This window comes from Carcharhinus amblyrhynchos, chromosome 28 (genome assembly GCF_965287045.1).
Source record: "Carcharhinus amblyrhynchos chromosome 28, sCarAmb.v2.hapA, whole genome shotgun sequence".
Classification (NCBI taxonomy): Eukaryota; Metazoa; Chordata; class Chondrichthyes; order Carcharhiniformes; family Carcharhinidae; genus Carcharhinus; species Carcharhinus amblyrhynchos.
Genome location: NC_137351.1, coordinates 21439598 through 21465307, shown reverse-complemented (window position 1 = coordinate 21465307; position 25710 = coordinate 21439598). Strand labels below are relative to the sequence as shown.

General features: G+C 40.1%; 2 protein-coding genes across 3 annotated transcripts in view; one reads left to right on the top strand and one right to left on the bottom strand.

The window, feature by feature from the left end:
- tex9 (testis expressed 9) overlaps positions 1 to 11207 on the top strand; it is a 65308-nt gene extending 54101 nt beyond the window's left edge. For both annotated transcript variants that reach the window (XM_080214300.1, XM_080214301.1), the window contains 3 exons: positions 7472 to 7606; positions 10655 to 10789; positions 10977 to 11207. In XM_080214300.1, coding sequence (XP_080070426.1) covers positions 7472 to 7606; positions 10655 to 10789; positions 10977 to 11051 — 345 coding nt within the window. In that variant the 3' untranslated portion in view covers positions 11052 to 11207. The remainder of the gene's footprint in view (positions 1 to 7471; positions 7607 to 10654; positions 10790 to 10976) is intronic.
- A 2677-nt stretch (positions 11208 to 13884) lies between these two features.
- Positions 13885 to 25710, bottom strand: part of mns1 (meiosis-specific nuclear structural 1) — a 28921-nt gene continuing 17095 nt past the window's right edge. The window contains exons 5-10 of the mRNA XM_080214187.1: positions 24506 to 24735; positions 23227 to 23443; positions 23021 to 23128; positions 20536 to 20793; positions 19043 to 19168; positions 13885 to 14052 (exon numbers count right to left, since the gene is read on the bottom strand). Coding sequence (XP_080070313.1) covers positions 13945 to 14052; positions 19043 to 19168; positions 20536 to 20793; positions 23021 to 23128; positions 23227 to 23443; positions 24506 to 24735 — 1047 coding nt within the window. The 3' untranslated portion in view covers positions 13885 to 13944. The remainder of the gene's footprint in view (positions 14053 to 19042; positions 19169 to 20535; positions 20794 to 23020; positions 23129 to 23226; positions 23444 to 24505; positions 24736 to 25710) is intronic.

The window sequence follows — 25710 nt, the reverse complement described above, 5'->3', positions numbered from 1 at the left end:
TGAATTAATTACTTGAGAGGAATTACCCATTTTATATTGCAGAAAAATGTTAGCAGAATATTTTGGGTTACTGTAATGTTTGCTTCAGAATGGAGCTGTCGGTTAAATGCACACTGAACCAACCATGAAATCTCAAGTATTTGAAAATAATGTTATTAGGACACAGTGGCAAGAATTTTCCATTTCAGTGCTTCCCAGCTCATGATTTTCCATCATTAAAGTTAATGGGAAGAATTGGTCTATTGAGCGCAGAAGTGGAAAACTTATAATTATAAGCTCAACATTGTATAGGGAGAAAATTGGATACAAGATTCTGCCCTGGATGGCTGTTAAACTCACCAAGTATAAAATTTTCAAACAGTCACTCAACTTGAGACAAAGACAAATTTTCATTATAACGATATAAAACTGTTTGTTAAACACACAAGGTGTGTGCAGTGACATTTATATTGAATGCTCTGACGGTATTGATATTTTTGAGATGGTTCGGTATGTGCATATGTTTCAGGATGGGAAGATAAAATGAACGTGTAAAAGTGATAATTCACTTTTTGTGGAGTGTCTCTTCTGTGAACCAATGAGATGAACAAATATTTCGAAATTTTAGCCTCGAGACCCGTAGATGTTGCATTAAAGTAGAAAAATTGGGCTGAATTTTCCCCGCCCACCTGTGGCTGGTTTGATGGTGAGGGGGTGTGGCCAATTTGTCAAAAGGCAAGAAGTCAGAAACCCCACCAATGCAAAATCACATTGTGGTTCTCTCAGTGGTGGGTTAATTGGGGATTGCTCTTCAGACTGGCAGGTGCTGCAAACACCATTTAGATCGTACAAATGCCCATTAAAACAGCTGACTGTGGGCATCCTCTCAGGCTTTCCAGTCTTGCTTCAAGCCAGTGGAAAATTACATTGGTGTCAAACCCAATTGTTAATGAATAGTGTGCACAAAGCAGATCTGCAAGAGACAACTTCTTGGTCATCTCTCTCCCTCCCTCCCTACGTTACTAATTCAACAATTCAGCAGTCGTGTGTAAAAGTCAGCACATCAGGAATTACTTGTTGCTGCCATCTGATGGTTAGAAAGGTAAAGTTCACTATTTATGTTTTCCTCGCTTTTTACCAGATTTCAGAAAAAAGGTGACACTGCAGATACTACTCACACATAATCACTGGAAATACTTCATTTCTTTCCAAGTTGAAACAATGGTCACACAGTTCACCAGATCTTTAGAACGAAGCCATCCAACCCATCCCGTCCACATAACCCTATAATATTTACCCTAGCTAGTCCCCCTGAAACGAAGGCCATAAGACAGAGGAACAGAATTAGGCCATTTGTTCCATCAAGTTTGCTTCACCATTTAATCATGGCTGATATTTTTCTCATTCCCATTCTTGTGTCTTTTCCCCATAATCCCTGATCCCCGATCCCCTTATTAATCAAGAACTTATCCATCACTGTGTTGAAGACACTCGAGGACCTGGCCTCCACAGCCTTCTGCGGCAAAGAGTTCCACAGATTCACCACTCTCTGATTGAAGAAGTTCCTCCTCATCTCTCTTTTAAAGGATTGTCCCTTTAGCCTAAGATTGTCCCCTCTGGTTCTAATTTTTCCTACTAGTGAAAACATTGTCTCCATGTCCACTCCATCCATGCCTTGCAATATCCTGTAAGTTTCAATAAGATCCCCCCTCATCCTTCTAAAGTACAGACCCAGAGTCTTCAACTGTTCCTCATACGACAAGCTCTTCATTCCAGGGTCATTCTTGTGAACCTCCTTCGGACCTTTTCCGAGGCCAGCATATCCTTCCTTGGATATGGGGTCCAAAACTGCTCAGTGCTCCAAATGGGATCTGACCAGAGCCTAATACAGCCTCAGAAGTACATCCCTGCTTTTGTATTCTAGCCCTCTCAACCTTATTAGAACATAGAACATTACAGTGCAGAACAGGCCCTTCGGCCCACGATGTTGCGCCGACCAGTTAAAAAACAATGACCCTCTAACCTAAACCAATCCCTTTTCATCCATAAACCTATCCACGGATCTCTTAAACGCCCCCAAACTAGGCGCATTTACAACTGCAGCAGGCAGGGCATTCCAATCCCTCACCACCCTCTGGGTAAAGAACCTACCCCTGACATCCGTCCTATAACTACCCCCCCTTAATTTAAAGCCATGCCCCCTCGTGCTAGCTTTCTCCATCCGAGGAAAAAGGCTATCACGATCCACCCTATCTAAACCTCTAATCATCTTATATGTTTCAATAAGATCCCCTCTTAGCCGCCTTCTTTCTAGCAAAAACAACCCCAAATCCCTCAGTCTCTCCTCATAGGACCTCCACTCCATACCAGGCAACATCCTGGTAAACCTCCTCTGCACCCTCTCCAAAGCCTCCACATCCTTCCTATAATGTGGGGACCAGAACTGCACACAATACTCCAAGTGCGGCCGCACCAGAGTTGTGTACAGTTGCAACATGACGCTGCGACTCCTAAATTCAATCCCCCTACCAATAAACGCCAAGACACCGTATGCCTTCTTAACAACTTTATCTACTTGATTCCCAACTTTCAGGGATCTATGTACACATACGCCTAGATCCCTCTGTTCATCCACACTATTCAGAGTCCTCCCGTTAGCTCTATACTCGACACATCTGTTATTCCTACCAAAGTGAATTACCTCACACTTCTCCGCATTAAACTCCATCCGCCACCTCTCGGCCCAGCTCTGCAACCTGTCTAAGTCTCCCTGCAAGCTATGACACCCTTCCTCATAATCTACCACACCTCCGACTTTGGTGTCATCAGCAAATTTACTAATCCACCCAACTATACCCTCATCCAGATCATTAATAAAAATTACAAACAGCAAATATGATTAGAGGTTTAGATAGGGTGGACAGTGATAGCCTTTTTCCTCGGATGGAGAAAGCTAGCACGAGGGGGCATAGCTTTAAATTAAGGGGTGGTAGATATAGGACGGATGTCAGAGGTAGGTTCTTTACCCAGAGGGTGGTGAGGGATTTGAATGCCCTGCCTGCTGCAATTGTAGATGCGCCTAGTTTGGGGGCGTTTAAGAGATCCGTGGATAGGTTTATGGATGGAAAGGGATTGGTTTAGGTTAGAGGGTCATTGCTTTTTTAATTGGTCAGCGCAACATCGTGGGCCGAAGGGCCTGTTCTGCGCTGTAATGTTCTATGTTCTATGAATGCTAACATTGCATTTGCCTTCCTAACTGCCGACTGAACCTGCACGTTAACCATAAGAGGATCTTGATCAAGGACTCCCAAATCCCTTTGTGTTTCTGATTTCCTAAGCATTTCCCCATTTAGAAAAAAATCTTTGCTCACAAGAGGTTATTGCAGAAGGTAAGGGGGCATGGAGTTGGGGGTAGGGTGTTAGCGTGGATAGAGGATTGGTTGTCAAATAGGAGGCAGAGAGTGGGGTTAATGGGTGCTATTCGGATTGGCGGTTGGTGACTGGTGGAGTGCCCCAGCGGTCGGTGCTGGGGCCTCAGCTATTTACCATTTATATAGATGATCTGGAGGAGGGAACCGAGTGTATGGTGTCGAAATTTGCTGATGACACCAAGATTGGTGGAACAGCAAACTGCGCAGAGGGTGTGGAGAGTCTGCAGAAGGATCTAGATAGGCTGGGCGAATGGGCCAGGAACTGGCAAATGGAATTTAATGTTGGCAAGTGCGAGGTGGTCCACTTTGGTAGGAAGGACTATTACTTACGTGGCGAAAAACTGCAGCAGGCGACGGTGCAGAGGGACCTCGGGGTCCTTGTGCATGAGTCGCAAAAACTCAGCCTGCAGGTGCAGCAGGTGGTCAGGAAGGCTAATGGGATGCTGGCCTTCATAGCGAGGGGGATTGAATATAAAAGTAGGGAGGTCTTGCTGCAGCTGTATAGGGCATTGGTGAGGCCGCAGCTGGAGTACTGTGTGCAGTTTTGGTTACCGCACTTACGCAAGGATATTTTGGCCTTGGAGTGAGTGCAGAGGAGGTTTACTAGGCTGATACCGGAGTTGAGGGGGTTGAGCTATGAGGAGAGGCTGAATAAACTAGGCTTGTACTCGTTAGAGTTTAGAAGAATGAGGGGAGATCTCATTGAGACATATAAGATGATGAATGGGATGGATAGGATAGAGGTGGAGAGACTCTTCCCGCTCAGAAAGGACAGTAGGACTAGGGGGCACAGCCTCAAGATAAAGGGGGGGCGGTTTAGAACGGAGTTGAGGAGGAACTTCTTCACTCAAAGGGTGGTGAATCTCTGGAATTCTCTGCCCGTTGAAGTGGTGGAGGCTACCTCGCTAAATATTTTTAAGACGCGGGTTGATGGGTTTTTGATAAGTGAGGGGATTAAGGGTTATGGGGAGAGGGCGGGAATGTGGAACTGAGCCACGACAGATTAGCCATGATCTTATTGAATGGCGGGGCAGGCTCGAAGGGCTAGATGGCCTACTCCTGCTCCTATTTCTTATGTTCTTATGTTCCATTCCTCTTTCTAAAATGCATAAACCTCACACTTTTCCACATTGTATTTCATCTGCCACTTCTTTGCCCACTCTCCTAATCTGTCCAACCAAGAGGCAATTTCACATGGCCAATTCACCTAACCTGCACACTTTTGGACTTTAATTGATATCAGATTATTAAACTGGATTCAGATTCACGAAGTGTCCATCTTGGACATGAACTCACGTTTTCTGTATTAGTCTCAGGATTTTGGATAACTAATCTAGCAACATACCCACTATACCTGCACATTAGTTGATGCATATTTACAGTTGTACAAGTAAACCATCAAAATCTAGTCATTCCAAGTTCAATTATTTTAATCAATGTCCATTTAAATATAAGACATTAAACTGAATACTAATGATTAAAATGTAAGAATTCATCACATAAAACCCAATGCATTATTTTACTGAAACGATTGTGAGGTGAGCAGTGTACTTTTAAATAAAGGTGAATAGTTAACACTTGGGGAAAAGAGTTATATTAAATATGCAGTTATATTGCTTTTAGTAAAAAGGTCTGTATTAAACTGCTTGGTCACAAAATTACAAAAATTATTTAAGAAAATACATTTAGCGATTTCTAAATTAAGGTAAAAATAAAGTTTATTAGTGTCACAAGTAGGCTTACATCAACTTCACTGCAGTGAAGTTACTATGAAAATCCCCTAGTTGCCATACTCCAGCGCCTGTCCAGGTACACTGAGGGAGAATTTAGCATGGTCAATGCACCTAACCAGCACATTGCTATAAATTAATATGTAATTGTATCATTTGTGTGTATTAATCTTCATTTCATCTCTTCAGACTGTTAGATGTAAGGCACTTCTGCAGATAATTATCGATAACCTAAATTTCAGATTTGCTGTGTTAATACCAGTACTAAATTCAGCCAGCGATTCAGACACCCATTGAAATGATTCAACCTTTTTCAGAATACTGAAGGAAAGAGGCTATTGACTTGTGCAAATTTGCCAAGTTGTATTAGTGGCAGTAGAATGGAAAATTACAAATACAAATGACCACACATCAGTGAAAATAAGTTTTCAGAAATATACAGTGTTACCAATTGTAGCACTTTTGAAACGCATGAAACATTACCGGAAAAAGATAAACAAAGGTTTAAAGAGTAGACAGCTCATGTGATTGAATATTGTATTAAATAACCCATCTTCAAGCATACAGCACACCAGAACAGGAAAGCTAGCTGCTGCTAAAGAAATGTGGAGGAGAAAATGGGATGGGGATGTAATAGCAGTGGGATAGTGTGCAAGAAAAAAGAGTGACAAGAACAGGGGGTGAAAACCCGTAACTATTGGGTGTCACAAATAGGCCTACGTTAACACTGCAATGAAGTTACTGTAAAAACCCCTTAGTCACCGCCACACTTGTGCCTGTTCAGCTACATAGAGAGAATTTAACATGGCCATGCATCTAACCTGCCCATTGCACTTGTGGAAGGAAACCGGAGCACCCAGAGAAAACCCATGCAGACACAGAGAGAATGTGCAGATTCGGCACAAACAGTGACTCAAGTCAGGAATTGAACCCAGGTCCCTGACACTATGAAGGCTAACCACTGTGCCACCATGCCATCCTCATGGATGGATACAGCAGATATTTTCTCTACATATTTCATCACAGGACGCAATCACACCATACCCACCTAGGACAAAATAAAAAAGGCAGGAGAGAGTGATGGGGCAAAAGGGAGTAAAAGACAACCAGAAGGAAAGAAACAAAGACAAATATAGAGGATTGAGTAACATATTTCACAGCCAACATGGTATAATATATTCCTTCTAAAAAAACCATTTTAAAAAATGGACAGTAAGAATGTCAGTGGTAAGTAAAGCCTGGCTCTCATAGAATTGGGGTAACAGGTTTATAATGTTGACAATGCCTTATTGCATCATAGAATCCCTACATTGCAGGGACTAAGATAAACTAAGATGGTTGATACTATACATCATCCAGCATGGAGTAAAATACTGTAGCAGATTCATTATTAAATAAATGTGATTTATAAATAATAAGATATAATATTTGGGGTTGTTTGTGCATTTAATACTTACTAACTGATGACTACTGAAGACAAATGGAGATGGTATTCTCTTGTATGGAAAATTATTCGTCTTTTCCATGAGTTTATTAAGGAGCTGGTTTACATGCAGATCATATTTTCAAATAAAAACGTTGCATATGAATAAGTTATTTGGATTTAATTGAGAAGGCTTGAGAAATTTGATATTCAATTTGTTTTGGATACGCAGTAAGGAAAGAATGAAAGTACATTTTGTTAAACATATTTCACAGCCAACATGGTATAATATATTCCTTCTAAAAAAAAACCATTTTAAAAAATGGACAGTAAGAATGTCAGTAGTAAGTAAAGCCTGGCTCTCATAGAATTGGGGTAACAGGTTTATAATGTTGACAATGCCGTATTGTGTCATAGAATCCCTACATTGCAGGAGACCATTCGGCCCATGGAGTCTGTACCAACTATTTGACAGAGCATCTTTACCCATACCCCCATGCATTTATCCCACGAATCCCCCTAACCAGCACATCTTTGGACACTAAGGGGCAATTTAGTACAGTTAGTCCACCTAGCCTGCACGTCTTTGGACTTGGATCCACCCCTTAATAACTTTCTTAATTGATATTTTCAATCTTTTAATATGTGTACTGCACTGTTAAATCCATATCAAAAAGTGCAATTTGACAGTAAATTGCTAAAATTATTATTTCCACCATGTCCACTTTTCCACCTGCAATTATTTAACATAAAAGAAAGACAGCAAATAGGATCAGTGATATCGTTGGAGGAATGTTAATGTGCAGAATATGAGGCTTGTTTGTGTAATTGACTGTGTTTTCATACATTTTAACATCTTACAAGTGAATATTCAATGATCTTTCCTTGCCATATAACTGTTATTTCAGGAACTGGACAGCCAGAAAAGGGCCCAGAAACAAGCTGCTACAAACCACGGTGCCACAGAGGTTCGTCTGAACAGGGCATTAGAAGAGGTCGAAAAATACAAGACAGAGCTGAATAAAGTCAAGCAGAATAATAAGGTAAATTATAAACATAAGTAAGGTTAATGGACTAATAATCAAGAAGTCCAGATTAATGCTTTGGGGCATAGGTTCAAATCCCACCATGGCAATTTAAATTCAATTAACAAAGCTGCAATTAAAAATTGTTTAATGGTGACTACGAAACCATTGTTGATTGTCGCAAAAATCAACTTGGTTCACTAATATTGTTTAGGTAAAGAAGCCCGTACCTGGTCTTACTTACATGTGACTCCAGACAATGGACGAATCACGTTTTTCCCCATTTTTTTGTTCCCTCACTGCCTGCCAAAGATCCAGTCAAACAGCTAGAGTCCTTTAGGACTTGGTCAGTAATGATGCTGCCAATATCGAAGCCTCCAATTTGTAATTTCAAAGCCCGACAGCTCCCCAGTTCAACAATGGTCATCAAACCAGGGGATCAACCCAGGTCAACAAAGAGTGCATAGGAGAGCATGGTAGAAGTAGCACCATGCATACCTAACAATGAGGTGTCAACCTGGTGAAGCCACACCAGGATTACTTGCATGCCAAACAGCAGAAGCAGCATGGGATATGCAAAGCTAAGCAAGCCCACAAACAGTGGATCAGATCTAAGTTCTGCAGTCCTACCACATCCATTGTGAATTGTGGTGGTTGGTTAATCAACTAACAGAGAATCTAACCAACTCTTCCTGACATTCAAAGGCATTACATTACTGAACTCCCACTACCAATATCCTGTGGCTAACCATTGACCGGAAACTGAACTGGACTAGCCTTATAAATATTGTGGCAACAAGAGTAGGTCAGAGGCTGGGAATTTGGTGGAGAGTAACTCAGCATCTAATTGCCCAAAGCCTGTCCATCATCTACAAGTCACATGTCAGGAGTGTGCCTCTCCACTTGACTGGATGAGTGAAATCCAACAACATCCAATTCGCTCAAAACCATCTGGAATAAACCAGCCTGCGTGACTAGCACCCAATAAACATCCACTACAATAAACATTCACACCCTCCATCACCAACAGAGTGACAGCAGTATGAACATTTAGAAGATGCAGTGTAGCAACTCACCAAGGTTCCTTCAACAGCAACTTCCAAACCTGTGACCTCTACCATCGAGAAGGAGAAAAGCAGCAAATGCATTGAAACACCATCACCTACATTCCTCTCAAAGTCATATTAATGTTGCTTCACAGAACAGTACTATGGGTATTCCTACAATAAATGGACTGCAGTGGTTCAAGAAGCTCACCACTGCCTTCTCAAAGATAATTAGGGATGGGCAATAAAATCTGATCAAGTCAATGGACAATAACAAAATAGCAAGGCTAACAGGATAGCGAATATTAGTAAGAAAATTAGGTTATATTTGGTGCTCGTATAAACCAGGTTATTGGTATTTCATAACTCAGGGTCTGAGTTACACAATACTCTCCTCTACATACTTTTCTTAACTTCATACAGTGTTTATTCTGGACAAAAATATAAGAAAGACAGCACAATATCCTAAGAATGTTATTTGTTTTCATCAGCAGCCAGTTTCAGATTGCTACAGACAGGGTTAGCAACTGGTTAGCCATCTTTTTTTGGGGTTACTTTCCAAACCTGCCACTTCTTTTACTCTGCCCAAATAATTTCACTTTACCCATCTAAACAAGTGGTTCCCAAATCAAGGACATTCATAGTCGACAACGCAGGGCTGGCCGACTGATGAGCAACATTGTTAACTGGCCAGGGCAATGACTAAATGAGTATGTGGAAATTGGAGACATATTCTATTCTCCCCCTACTCCTGTAGTGCACTCTCCATGTTCCTAGTCCACAGGACTCCTCCTGTCTGCAAGTTCCTCCTCCTCCTTTCTCTGGGCTCCTGCTTTCTCGGCACACTTTCCCAGTACTCATACACTTCCCTGCCCTTCTAGTGTTTATCTGTGTCCTAGTCTCACTGGGCACTATCGCTTATCAAGCAGATGGTTGCTTCAGCAAAATGCAGGCACACCCATCTTACTGGTAGTAGTAAATGTCTGTTTCCTTAAAAACATAGAAATACATTTTACTTGCAGGACCTTCATGTTATTATATAGCATTGCAATTTAGAAGGAGACCTGTGATTACTAATCCAGTTAAAAGAAATTCTTTAATCAAAACAGTTTAAGAACCACTGTTCTGGACAGTCAGAAGCAATGATCCTGAAGCCTGATTATTGTTCCTTCTTAAATCTTTTGTCACCTAAGATGGACAGTCACCATTATCATTGTTATAGGATTGTTTATTTGAATTACAACAAGCTCTGACTTCCCTGTTCCAAAATCCTTTAACGTTTAGCACTGCTGAACATAAACCTCTTGTTAACAGTTAATTCCACAAAATAGTTTTCCTTTAAAAATTTGATCCCGATTAATAATCGGTATAAATTTTATACACCTAGCAACTTTTTTGTCAAGAGTTAGAATCTGTTTTTGAATTTGCGATGTGGGGTGACATCATCTATCCTGTGATCAGAACTTGATACAACACCATTTAAGTGTGCACTGTATTCATTCGAACATCAAAATTGATCAATATTGTGCATCAGCCCATGAGTGTTTTACTGATAATCTCAAATCAGGAATCTATGATTTCACTTGTGATTTGATATATGAGGAAAATCAGATCCAGTCAGTGAGGAACCCTCTCAAACTCCCATGCAGAAAGGAGTTAGTAAGTTAACCAGAAAAGAACACTTCAGCCAGTGCAGCTTATTATTTTTTCTATTTATTTGCTGTCCTTTTGGTTGTCTTCAGCCCATATTCTCATGTTTTATTAACTCATGTTCATTTTGCTCTTGTACATCTTGCTATTTCTACTTGTCAGCTTTGAGAGCTGCAATGTTTTGATATCTATCTTTCATTAAACTACTCTTTAGAACATCTGACATGGCATTGACTTGATTAGTCTTGCAGTCAGGTTTTATGGCACTCTGTGCCGGTCCATCAAAATGGTTGACAGAGGATGGTCAAAATCAAAATCTGGTGCAATACAAACAAATACTTTTGTAAATAAGCTAATTATTTATCATTAGGACTCAACTAATCAAGAGAAACTAACGATTGAACAGCTGAGGAGCGAAAACAAAAAGTTAGAAAAGCAGAAAATGGAGCTCATGGCTGGCTTTAAGAAGCAGATGAAGCTGATCGACATCCTTAAAAGGCAAAAGGTAAGATGGGACAAAAATGGGAATTTACTATCAGTAAAAGCATTTTTAAAATTATGATAGATATTACTAACACCAAGTTTAAAAACTAAGGAATAATGTTTTCTTTTTAAATGGCACCCACATAATCTAGGAATTGAAATAAGTATAATTGCAGAAGAAATTTACAAACATGTCCGTTTTTTTTCAGATGCACATGGAAGCTGCTAAAATGCTCTCTTTCACCGAAGAGGAATTTATTAAAGCATTGGAATGGGGAAACTGATCAGAATAGAAATTTGGAAGTTACACTCAACTCAACATTGTAAAACATAAGCTTTTGTTGCACTTGTGTATGAATGGAGTTCAGTATTTACATCCATCCTACTCTTGCCAATTTTACAAAAAGTATTTTAAAGGAATAAATATAAAATTATTTTCATCCTTTTTTGTTATTTAATTCATTCTACTGGTAGTCCATTAATTGAGGGGTATTTGTTTTTACCTAATGATTGTGTTTTCTCTTTCCCATTTAAGCTACAAACCCCAGCTGAAATGCTACATTTGTTTTCACTATCAGCTTCTTGTATGGCCCACATCTTAAGCTACTTAGCAGAAATTCTTTATGTAGCAGTATTTCTGCTATGTAAGGTTGCTTGTGTTTGATTAGTTTTAATTTTTATTCAATATATTTTCCTTTAGAACATAACAGTGTTGGTACTTATCCATGCTCAGTTCAATCTGGTTTCAAAGCAATGGTTTTAAAGCATGTGTAAGCAGCAAGCCCAAATAGGGTCAGCCACAAATTAATAATGAAATCTTGAGTATCCAGCAATAAGAAACATCAGCCTAGTCCCATTCAGCTTCACTTTACAAACAAGGACAATAAGCACTTAAAAATAGGTCTGTGAAACTTAGTGAGATTATCGCCATTCCATTTTTTTCCAGTTTATCTATTACATCCAGGACTTCATATGACTCGTACTTAATTGTTGTGTGCAACTCCCTCTCTCCTCTAAATAGTGTTGGTAGATATACCTACAATCTCATTCTTAAGAGGAAAGAACTTGGCATTAGCTAATTGAATTAACAAAAACTTTGTGGACTGACATGAAGTAATTGCCACTGCTGGAGGGGCTTATTTTCATAAATTTAACTATTTGAAGCTACTCTACGTTTATCATACCGCTATTAGCTATGTTGCCCTCAACCAATCTGAAATTAGAAGGGAATTGGACAATATTAGTTGATATGCTCTGAACCAATTATCTGGTTACTGCAAAACCTCAAGTTTAACTTTGCAATTTACTTGGGAAATTATACTTCTGAATGTTAATCTGTAAGAAAACCCTGATGGAAGGGTCAACTCAGTCAGCTGCCTTCTTTAGAAATCTGTCTGGATTTATTCCTACCACAACAGTGACTATCACAGCAAACTTGGAAAGGACTGGGTCTTTGCCCCTTAATAATTGTTGCCTCTCAAAACTAAGTGCCATTGTCCATGTTGAAGATGCTGGTTAGTAATTTTAAAGTACAAATAACATTTAGGAAGCCTGTTTCAAACTAACAATTCTAGTTTCTTACACTCCCATCCTGGAAAACCATTTGGAAACAAACATTTAAGTTGAGAGAAATACATATTCATACTAAAATTCATTTCACTTGCGTGTAATAGACCTAGTTTTACACCTGATATTGCAGAGCATATTGATGCTTCTGACATAGGAGCGGAATTGATTTACTAGAACAGCTAGTTCATAAACACATTGTGAATAATCTTCCCGTCAGATTTTCGGACACCTTTCTACAAAATGCTAATTGTAGACCTAAGAAAAAACATAAATACTTTAACTTGCATGAGAAAAATATAAAGTCTATTTCTGGCACAGCAATGCATGGAGAAGATTGCTCTGAGGTAAGTCAATCATGAGCATAGCACTCAAAGCAACAGGAACCTGAGTTATTGAGGCACATTCATGCACACTCAACACTAGCTGGACAACAGTTCCAAATCACACACTAAGTTTATATGATCAGACCCATCAGTAATTATAGAGTAATTTTTGGGAAGAACTATTCATGCAACTTGTAGAACTAACCCTGTTTCTATGTTGCACTGCTTTGTTAAAGTGGCTGGAGGATGTTTAATATAGATCAAGTGACTTATGCAGTTTCTGTTATTCCTTGAAATGAAGATATGGGTCTATCACATACCTCTCCATCAACAAGCCTTGAGGGTGGATAGGGTTTTGTGGGTTAAAAATTAGTTTGTTTCCTTCAGATCAAAATGAACTGTTATGATCAAATGGTGGCACAGTAGTTAGCATTGTTGTCTCACAGCGCCAGGTACGCTTGTTCAATTCCTAGTTTGGGTTTTTGTCTGTGTAGAGTTTGTACATTCTCCCCTTGTCTGCGTGGGTTTCCTCTGAGTGCTCCGGTTTGTTGCCACAGTCCAAAGACGAATGGGTTAGGTTGTTTGGCCATGGTAAATTGATCCTGGTTTCAGAGGGGGAGTAGCAGGGTAATCATGTGGGGCTACCAAGATAGGCTGGGCTTGTTGTTCGTGCAGGCTTGATGGGCTAAATTGCCTCCTCCTGTACTGGAGGAATTCTATGATTTCTTGGTCTTTGTGTGATATAAGACGAGGAGACTACAGAAGGCAGTGCTATTCTGTTACCTCAACATTTCTACGTGCAAAACCAATTATGCAAAGCTTTACTCCCAAAATATGCAAACATTGAAATAGGAGGGCCCACATAGTAGGAAACTCCATTTATTGACCCTCCATTTATTATTCCTTTGTTGAGCTACTCATTCATTTTTTTTTCCCCACATGTAATAGATGTAGTTTACACAGTAAACTACCAATTTTCCAGAGAAACAAAGGTAAGTATTAATGTAACGCTAAACAGATTGGCAGGAATTTGTTAAATGGAAAAACTTACCTGATCTGAGCAAAATTATATTCCACTGGTCTTTATAATGGATTTTCTCTATAGAGAAGAACAGTTTCATACTGATTTATATTATTTATTTATATAACATCATCAAAATTCACATCAGTTACATTTCCAATTCTATAATTGAAAATAGGAGACAATATAAACTTATGACTTGAAGTAACTGTGCTATCTGCTGGAGCCACGTTTTCAATGCCAAACATGGTGATGAGTACAGGGCTAACAATCCCAGCCTTCATCTGAAGACAGATTGGCGCTTCCTTTCTTGAAATTTTCTCTGAAGCTCTCATCAAACAGTTCAAGGTCTTGCTCATCTTTAAACACCCCCTTTCAAAGATATAGAGGAGAAAGTAATCAACTTAACCAGAGTTTATTGTACTTCCTACAATAAACTAATATTTAAATAAAAGTACAATCAGTTTCAATCATTCAACATCATTAGTTTTTGGACCTTTTGGTATTTTTTGTTGACTCCCTATCCCTGTAAAGTGAAGAAGCCCTTGTTGCTTTTATATGCAACACTCCCTAACTGATTCTCAAGTTGGGGAATCTTTAAGTTTGAGCACAGGCAGTCAGAGGCACTCCTCTCACGTGGACATGATGCATGCACAAAATATGCAGGACCACCCATATTATGAAGGAAAAAACATCATTGACTTAATTGTACCTCGATATTAAACAAGGCAACTTTGTCATATCTACAAAATGCTTACAATGAACTGAAACAATTATTATTTAAACTCGCAAATTTAATTAAGGGCCTACTGCACATCAAGACATAATTCTCACTGAGGCTTGTTTATGAGTCTGCTGCACTCCACAGATCTAAAAACTACACTCCCATCTTTCTCATTTCTCCTGTACAAAGCTGTCAAAATCGGGCGCGCTTCACAGCAGTGAAAGTCTCCATCAATGGGCCCGATTCTCCCCCAAAAGTTCTATGTGCTGAATTGGCAGGAAAACTGGTGGAAATCATGATTGCTTTTTCAGCAGGAGTTCAAACGCGAATCTCCCACATTCTATGCAATGCAGAGGTCACAATCGTGAATATCATTAAAAGCTCGGGAGTGGGCGGGGCCTATTCACACTGGAGTCTGGCAGTTCTGGAACTCCACACATGCGCAGTAGCCCCAAGCTGTCAGCCTATACTTCGCTGACCAGCTCGATCGCTGGCCAGCTTGGGACCCCTGCACTGCTGCTCCTCCCGACACCCCACGGCCTGAATGCAGCCCACACAAGCATTCCCTGACCAGCCCCGACATCCCTCATCCTAGTACACTGCAATCACTAGCACAGCCCGCTGACCTATTCCTGCCAGGGAGGCAGGTGTACCCCCTTCACCCCCCTCCCCCCCCAGCCTACCCCAATCGCTGGCCTTCCTCCTGATGGACAGTGCCAAGCTGCTCCCTGGTATGGACACTTTGTCCCTTGGGCAGTGTTGGGAGCGTAGGCTGGCACAGCCAGGGCACCCAAACCCAGGGGGCACCAACGCACCCCCCACCCCACTCACTGACTCCAGCGGGGTCTCCTGCTAGTTCCCTGAAAGTGGGGAGCTACTCAAAACCCCGGCGGAGTGAAGTATTCCTGGCGAGGCGGGAGGTGCTATCAGACCCGGATAATCCCATTTAAAATAGATTGAAAGTAGATTTAAATCACTTACTTCATCTTCCCACCAGTTTCCAGCATTGATGAATGCCACCTAATGGCTGACACACGCATCTCCCAACCTAACGTGCCAAAAAACGTGTGCGTCGGGTTGGGAGAATTGGGCCCAATATGTGACTGTTGCACATTTCCATACTCCTTCAACTCTCCACAGCTTTTAACAGTCAACTAACTATTCCAACATCTTCTGATATAATTCACAGAATCAAAGAACCCTACAGTGCAGAAAGAGGCCCTTTGGGCCATTGAGTCTGCACCGAACACAATCCCATCCAGGCCCTACCCCCATATCCCTACATATTTTACCCACTTATCCCTCTAACCTACCCATCTCAGGACACTAAGGGGCATTTTTTTAAGCATAGCCAATCAACCTAGCCTTCACATCTTCGGACTGTGGGAGGAAACCAGAGTACCTGGAGTAAACCCACGCAGACATGAGGAGAATGTGCATTCTTTCACTGCCCAGCTCCATGGCATGGTTGTCCTGCTTCTACTCCTATCTGTTGCATTTTCTCAAATAGTTTCTCTTTCTCTTCCGGAAATCAGCTCTGATGTACCCCATGGATCTTCTTCATTTAGCTCGGTAATATTATCTAGAAGTTTGGGATTGGCTGATGGCTCTTAGCTTTACCTCACTAACTCCTTTGATTACCTCAATTGTTGCTATGGTCTCTAACTGCTTTTCAAACATGGCAGCTTAGATGAGTCAAATTTTCTTCAGTTCGAAGTAGTTAAATCCAAAGTATTTAAATTCCTGTGATTGTTTTTATGACTCCAGATGATTTCCATGTTAACCACTATCACACACTCAGTGATGTTGTTCAACTGAGTTTAACTTTCTCATTTTTCTTTCTATTTTTCACATCTACAATACTTGCTGCATCCAGCCATTGTTCTGTTGCCAAAACCATAATCTACAATTTTAATCTCTTGTAACTGGATTTTGCCAACCCTTTTCTTTCTGGATGTCCACTTTTACCATAAAATAAATATTATCTAGTAGGTTACAACCCGACTAAGATTCTTGCCCTTCAAACTCCTTGACAGACGTGTCCTCCTCATACCACTGTGCACACACTCAAGTTCAACTAAAATACTTCTTCTTCCTTGCTTCTTCATTACAGAATCAGTGGTCCTGACCTTTGGAACTCCTGCACTCAGCAGCTACGTCTTTCCATCTCCCTCTCCAACTATCAACATCCTCTGACTAAAGGACCAGACCACTTGCTGGTAACCCTCACCTTCCATTTCTGTATAACATCTTCAGGGTATGTCAGGAGTGTGATGAAATACTCTACAATTGCCTGGATGAGTGCAGCTCCAACAACATTCAAGAAGCTTGACACAATCCAGGACAAATCAGCCAGCTTGATCGACAGACCATCCACTGCCTTAAAACATTCACTCTTTTCACCATTGGCATACCATAGCAACAATGTGTACCATCTGTAAGAAACACTACAGCAACTAGCCAAGGCTCCTTCAAAATAACTTCCAAACCCACAACACCTACTGCCTAGAATAAAAGGCGGCAGGCACACGGGAACATCATCGCCTGAGGATTCCCCAAGTCACTATCCAACCTGTCTTGCAAATATATCATCATCCCCTCACTGTCACAAAGTCAAAATCTGGGAACTCCCTCACAAATCACTGTGGTGTATCGACATCACATGCATGGGTTCGAGAAGGCAGTTCACCAGCACTATTGAGACCAATTAGGGATAGGCAATAGATGTTGACGTGGCCAGCAATGATCACATCTCATGAACAAATAAAAGAATTTTGGAGCCAATATTGATCTTGAGTTAATTGTGCACAAGAATCAATAAATATATTAATTTCCTTCAATTCTTTTGACTGAGTAGAGTTCTTCAAAAAAAGGGGAAATCTAAGAATTATTTAAAATCAATATGCAAAAAAGGGGCAAGAAATAATTCATTATTTTACAAACAGATCAATTTCAATAAAAAATAAATCTATTATTGACTTGATATTAATTGCCTGCCTAATGTTTCACATGATTTTGACACTATTGCCCATTTCATCTTTTTCTAATGCATCTCCACTGTCATCTAACTGGGTGGGACTGCATTCATCTGGTTCCATTCTCATCTATTGAAGCTATCCCACTTGCATATCACTACCACTAATACCTCCCAAGGATCAATTCTTGATGCCCTCATATTCTCATCGACATACTGCTTCATAAAAGATATCCAAAAACACATCAGTTTCCATATGTATGCTGACAACATCCAGCTCTATCTCACCACCACTCTTTCAACCCTCTACTATCTCTAAATGTCAGATTTTTTGACCAACTACTAGTATTGGATGAACAGAAATTATCTCCAAATACAGGAAAGACCAAAGTCATTGTCTTCAGTCTCTGCAGAAAACTCTTTAACTGCAAGCCTACTCTATCCTTTTCCCTGGAGGTTAAACCAGAATATTTAAGAACATAAGAACTAGGAGAATGAGTAGGCGTCAGGCCCCTGCTCTGCCATTCAATAAGATTATGGCTGATCTTTTCATGGACTCAGCTCCACTTACCCGCCGCTCACCATAATCCTTAATTCCTTTTCTGTTCAAAAATGTATCTACCCTTGCCTTAAAAATGTCCAATAAGATAGCCTCAATTGCTTCACTGGGCAGGGAATTCCACAAATATACAACCCTTTGTGTGAAGAAGTTCCTCCTCAACTCAGTCCTAAATCTGCTCCCCCTTATTTTGAGGCCATGCCCCCTAGTTCTAGTTCCAGTTCCACCCACCAGTGGAATTAACTTCCCTGTTTCTATCTTATCTATTCCCTTCATTATGTTATATGTTTCTATAAGATCTCCCCTCATTCTTCTGAATTTGCAGCATTGATGTTGTCACCTGTCTCTCTTGTTCTATCTCCCATAAACATAAGATTTTTATGACCAGATTTTTGAACATCAGCCCTAATATCTCCATACGTAGCTTAGCACCATGTGCTGTTTCATATGTTTTTATGGAGCATTTTGGAAGGTTCAATTATTTTAAAAGGCACCACACAAGTACGTTATTGTTATTGACTGCACAAGTAGTGCAATTAGTGGAAAAATGATAACAAGGCAATACAACACCAGGGTGTAGTTGGAATACCTGTAACAAAATTAACCCTGCTAGTTTGAGGATAGTACCACTCAGGCTTCCCAGAGCTTGCACATGTTCCAGCAATGCTAGTCTTGAGAGTTGTACTTCATCCCATTCACAGTGACTGGAGTTCCAAATGTCCAATGTCTGGGAGAGTGTTTCATAGTCAAGTGAAGTGATTTATGAAGCTTCAGAGCTGCTCTTCTGCTAATCCCTTCCAAGGAATATAATCTAAATACTAAAACTCTAAAATTCTATAGTAAGAAGTCTCACAACACCAGGTTAAAGCCCAATAGGTTTAGTTGGAATCACAAACTTTCAGAATGCTGCTCCTTCATCAGATGAGTTACCTGAGGAAGGAGCAGTGCTCCGAAAGCGCATGATTCCAAATAAACCTGCTGGACCTAACCTGGTATTGAGACACTTTTTGGTGTGCCCACTCCAGTCCAATGCTGGCATCTCCACATCATGGCTAAAATTCTATAATTCAGCTTATAAACTCATAAGATCCCTCACTATCCATACCTTTGGAAGGTAGCCTAGCAGTTTGCTGGCATGTTCTTTGAGAAGTTTCTTCCTTTCTTCTTCAATTATGTTTTGAAGAGCTACCTTCTTCCTCTCTTCTTCATATTGTCTTTCACGCTCCCGTTGCTATATAATATTAAACTTATTAATCAAAATGCATTGGCAGCGATATATGAAGAATATACAGATTCTTAGCCTCTGTGCATGAAGCATGATGCACTGGGGCCTTGACTGAACTTAAGTCACAAATTACATTTTTTTAAATGGAAAGAAGTACTGAGATGTTAGCTCAAGTATAAAGAAAGATACAAAAACCTGTACTTTTTGTACACGTCAATATGTTCATTTACATGCCAAAAATGCGTGGGCTACTGCTAAAAATGAAATAGTAACTTTGCTATAGGAAACAAAATAGAATGCCAAAACAAGGAGCTATTAAGTAACAAGTTGTTAAATAAAAAGTGATTCCTTTTGTTGAAAAGAATGAGGAGCGGCGATATGAAATAAAGGGGACGTGGCTGCAAAGAATGTATATGTGTGAAAATTGTCGATGGTGGAAAAGCAGATTGAAAAAGTCAATAACAAAGGCACTCAAAGCTTTATAATTAGAGGCATAGAATACAAAACCAAGGTATTTATGGTGAACCTGTATAAAATACTGGTTCAGCCTCACTGGATTGTGCCCAATTTGGTGCACCACACTTCAGAAAAGATTTAAAGGCATTGAAGAAGGTTCTGAGGATGAGAGACTTCAATTATGCAGATAGACTGGAAAAGTAGCGTGGTTCTCTTAAGAGAAGAGAAGGTTGAGAGGAGAATGAATGGTGGTGTTAAAATCATGATGGGTTTGGACAGAGTAGAAATGAAGGAACTGTTCCTTTGGTGGCAAAAGGCTCAAGAATCAAGAGACACCAAATTAAGGTTTTTTTTTTAAATGCAGTGCTTAGGATCAGCAACGCAGTTCCAGAGAGTGTGGTGCACGTAGATTCAAATTGAGCCTTCAAAAAGGAATTAGACAGTTAGGAGAAGAAATTGCAGACTGGTTGGGAAAGGAGTTAGACTAACCAAGTGGCTCTTACAGGGGAGCCAGGCTATATGGCTTCCTTCTGTGTTGTAGCCAATATATGATTCTATACCATATGAAGGACATTAAGAGGGTGGCACAGTGGTGAGCACTGGTACCTCACAGTGCCATGGACCTAGGTTTGATTCTTGGCTTGGGTCACTGTCTGCGCGGAGTTCGCATGTTCTCTCCATGTCCGTGTGAGTTTCCTCCGGGTGCTCCGGTTTCCTCCCACAGTCCGAAAGACATGCTGGTTAGGTGCATTGGCCATGCTAAGTTTTCCCTCAGTGTACCCGAACAGGCACCAGAGTGTGGCGACTAGGAGGTTTTCAAGTAACTTCATTGCAATGTTTATGTAAATGTACTTGTGACACTAATAAATAAACTTAAACATAGGCAAAAGATATTTTACATGATGCACACTACGTACCTGGTTTGCTTCAAATTGTTGCCGTCGATCTTCGATGATTTTCTCCACAGCCCTCTTATGCTCAAGCTGTTTCATGCGTCTTTTCTGTTCATTCATCTGTTCAATACGGTCATCCTCTGCAAGTTTAGCCATCATTTTCCTCCGTAACTCATCCTCCTCCTCCTTCTCCGCCTGCATTCGCTTCTGTTTGAAAGCCATTTGCTCTTGGTAGGTCTGTTGCAATTCGAGACGCTGATGCATTTGCTTTTCCATGTTTGCCTGTAAAAGACAAAGTTAAAATGCGACACTTCTTATCATTATCTTGGAATACAGTTTAACTATACAATACGGTGAAACAATAATAGTTGAACCAATATAGTTGGGAATATGGCTTCTAATCAGATGTCAACCTTTCCAGGGTGGAGAGAATTGCTTGTCATTTTGTCTGTTGTTTTCATAAACCTTTACTTCAGACGAAAAACCAGAATACAATCATGATACCTCCGACTGTGATACATTTAAGAAAAACATTATGCACACACTAATACTCAGCCTTTTAACTTCAGCAACAAACTTGCTGATGCCCATTCAAATTACTACATTATTGGTTGTTTTGCAGCCCTGCATATCTAAGAAGCAATATTTAGGTTTAATATATCTGCAAAATTTAGATTAGTTATTATAACAGAAGTGTAGTAACTGAAGGAAACATTGACCAAGATTTTGCAGGAATTAAAGCGGTAAAACCATTAACACTGAAATTAGCAATCCAGAAGTTATGGTCAGAGATACTCGACTCCACAAGATGTACTGTGCCCTCACAAATAGGCCCAGTATTAAAATGGCTCCAACAGCATGAATTTGCTGCTCCTGCTCACCATTTCCACACTAAAATGGCTTTAAAAACAGGGCTGACACATTGAGGAGTAACTTAAACAGTCATAAGTTTATATCTGCTTGATAACCTCTCTGCCTCTGAAAAATAATTTTTTACAATTGTTGAGACCATCCTCCCAACCGTTGACTCTGTCTACACTTCCCACTGCCTCAGCAAAGCAGCGAGCATAATTAAGGAACCACACACCCCGGACATTCTCTCCCCCACCTTCTTCCTTTGGGAAAAAGATACAAAAATCTGAGGTCACATACCAACCGACTCAAGAACAACTTCTTCCCTGCTGCTGTCAGACTTTTGAATGGACTTACCTTGCATTAAGTTGATCTTTCTCTATATCTTAGCTATGACTGTAACACTACATTCTGCACTCTCTTGTTCCCTTCTCTATGAACGGTATGCTTTGTCTGTATAGCACGTAGGAAACAATACTTTTCACTGTATGTTAACACATGCAACAATAATAAATCAAATCAAATCCTCATTCACTCGTGAGAAAATTTAATGCTGAGATTTTTTTTCTGATTATTATCTCTTTCTCTTAATCCTATCTGTATTTTATTTTGTGTACATCATTTAAATTAAAATTTTATTTTCTGTTTTAGATAGCGAGAGGATTATTCAATCCAACTGATTGAAGAATCAAATGATTCATCCCTTGATCATGGGCCACCACATATCCCCTACAAAGGACCCTGCATTTGAAGTGACACCAGATTTGAAGAATTCTATGCTAAGAAACCTGTGGAATCTATGGACAGCTGTCAGTGAGGTGAATGGTAAGTGCCATTTCTTCTGGCAGCAAAACCCAGGTTATTTGCATAGAACCCACTCAGCCCTCTCCCCATAAACCCATGCATTTACTCTAGCTAGTCCCCCTGACACTAAGGGGCAATTTAGCAAGAATTGTGGTCCATGCAGACTCAATAGGTTGAGTGACCTCTTTCTGCACTGTAGGGATTCTATTCTATTTTAAACATAGAAGATAGAAGCAGGAGGAGGCCATTCAGCTCTTTGGGCCTGATCCACCATTGATCATGACTGATCATCCAACTCAAAAATCTAATCCTGCTTTCTCCCCATGAATTTTGATCCCATTTGCCCCAAATGCTATATCTAGCTGCCTCTACAATCCTATCCTACAGTCTTCACACTACAATTAGTATTCTCATTTTGTTACAGAATGAAGATTTCTTAAAAAATGGGAAATCTCTTCACTCCATTTGTGACATTCACCAAAATCTTGCTAATGATGTTTATGACAATTATTTTCTGATTTGCAGTTTCCTAAATTACATATGGTATTTAGACCCACGTCCTGGCCATGCAAATAAAAAAAAAATCAATGAAGACACACGGATATATTTTCAAACTCTTTAGCTTGACGAAATTGAAATGAGTTCAACAAATCAATTGCTTGCCCAGAGATGACAATATCAAGGATAGACAAACTTAGCTACAAATATTTCAAGCTCAAATTAACATCTATATTTCAATTCAATATAACTATTGCATGTTTCAATGTACTGTGTCTCAATATATGTAGTGTAAGAAACAAATTAACTTTTAATTTAAAAACAAGTGGGGCTGAGAAGTCTTTTCGATACTAACCATTTCTTGCTGTCTGCGAGCCTCTTCTGCTTTTTCAAGGTACAGTTCTTGTCGGATATTCTCCAATTCTTCACGATCATGCCGTTCCTTTTCAATTTCTTCAGCAAGCTATAACAAAAAACAAGTCAGTTATTTGATAGAAATTGGATTTTAACAGTTAGAGTGACATAATGTCATGATAGATTAAGGAAATATATTTATGGTACCTTTTCGTACAACAAATTTTTCTGTGCATCTCGTTCTCGAACTTTGGCCATCCGGTCATCTTCTCTGGTTTGTTGCGCATTAGCAAATGCCATTAATTGTCTGTTCTCTGCTTCCATTCTTTCACGTTCCATTCTCTTCCATTCAGCCCGTTGCTTCTGGAACTCCTCAATGTACCTCTGAGCTTCCTTCCTCTTCGCCATCTTCAGTTCTCTGTCCCTACGCAGCAAAAATGAGTTAAAACACAGAGGTGACGGTGAATAGTCTTATCAGGAGGCATATTTCCAATATCCCAAGCAAGAATTAAGGAGCAGTGATGCTAATTTATTAAAAGTTTAGAGTACTGTCACTAATGTGGCACAAATTTGAGAAATGCGCAGCTTTGTTTGTAAAGAGATAACATGATCAGCTATCTTGCTAGATATCTTAATGTGGGGATTGTTTTGATCTTTTAATGTATTACTTTTAAGATAGTGCAGGATTGGGAGTGGGGCTGGGGCAGGGGGAAAACAACTGTAACTTTGCTTTCTATTGACTGACCACTATACCATGGCATTCCAAGTGACTGTTCACTTGCTGACAATGACAGTTTGGGAACCTTAATTAAAAATGCTTTTCCCAGAGTCTAAATCTAAGTTCAATATAGAGTGCAGGAGAGGTCATGCAATTCCCCCCTTTTTCATTACACATTATGAGAATGTAATTCACTTTTTTCACCAACTCATTCTTCTCCCACTTCCCTGAAGATACGAGCCAATCTGACCATTCAGCTATTCTTCATGTGCCAACCCTAAACTTGTTCTTACCCTATGACCACTCACACATTTCAAAATGTCATTGGCAATCAGGAGTAACAATTTTGGATCTTTTTCCCACCTTTTCAGCTAATAATTGCTGAGTTTATCCGGGGCACTTCAAATGCTGCCCAAACTGATATCAGTTACTTAGCAAGAATGATGCATTGGTCAATGAGAAGCTTACTATAAATACATTTGAGAGATGATATGGGAAAGAAACGTCTGAGTGTTGACCTGAATTCATGACCCTTTCCAAGGGTGATTATATCCAGTTGCTCCCACACAATGCACTGACTGTACTCTTTAAACATAAGGTGACATCCAAAGGCAATCTAACTGTGCCGCAGGCTTTACAAGGATAAAGGCTTCCGGACAATTACATTCAAATGGGAAAAAGATTAGTCCGACATAAAAATATACCCTAATTTTGGTAAAACATTTCTCTGGATAAAATTCAAGAAATACTGGTTTGAAGAAAGTTTACCTCTGATCTTCATCATAGATCTTTCTCACAATTTCATCAATCCTTAATTTATCTTTTAGGAATTCATCATATGCTTCTTGTCTTTTTTGTTCATTTTGATCAAGTTGCTGCTCCAACTGCCTCTGATATTTTATGGCTTGCTCGTGGCGTTTTTGTTCTTCCCTAATCTCCTCTGCTGTGGCTTTTTCATGTTCTTTCTTCATCAATCTAGCAACCTCAGCTTCTCGTTTCTAGTTTAAAAAGATAACCATGCCTATTACTCCAGAGGATCCAGTTATTCCTACCTCCTCATACAGAGCACACTTTAGTTCTTGAGAAACATTAAGGGCTGGATTTTACAATTTCTTTTCTAAGTGTTGTCTTGGGCAGAGGGCAGCCCCACCAACTATCTTGCTAGCTTTTGCCGCCATACTTTCAGACACTTTGGAAAGAAAAGTGGAAGGGGCACAACATCATGCTGGTGGGGTGGGCTCAATGCCAGCAGCCTCTGCCTCTGAAGGGCACCCCAATCTGAAAAGAAAAGTATAAAAGCAGAAATAAAAATAAAATAAAAGCAGAAACACTCCAGGGAAGACCCCAGTGGAGATGGGGCCCTCGCCCTCACAGGGATTGCCCCGGCAGTGTTCCCAGCAATGAGCCCAGTGGGTTCTGTTCGCCAGTTGGGAAGTAATTTTGTACTTAAAGAAGTTTAGAAGTGGAAACCTTTAGTTAGAAATAAATTCTAAGTAAGATTGGAGTTAAAAAAAAATTAAGATGGAAAAAAGAAGTGAAGGATGATTAGAATTATTTAAGAATTAGTATTTATTTTAGCAATGTATAAGATTAATATAAGAACATAAGAACATAAGAAATAGGAGCAGGAGTAGGCCATCTAGCCCTTCGAGCCTGCCCCGCCATTCAATAAGATCATGGCTGATCTGTCGTGGCTCAGTTCCACATTCCCGCCCTCTCCCCATAATCCTTAATCCCCTCTCTTATCAAAAACCCATCAACCCGCGTCTTAAAAATATTTAGCGAGGTAGCCTCCACCACTTCAACGGGCAGAGAATTCCAGAGATTCACCACCCTTTGAGTGAAGAAATTCTTCCTCAACTCCGTTCTAAACCGCCCCCCCTTTATCTTGAGGCTGTGCCCTCTAGTCCTACTGTCCTTTCTGAGCGGGAAGAGTCTCTCCACCTCTATCCTATCCATCCCATTCATCATCT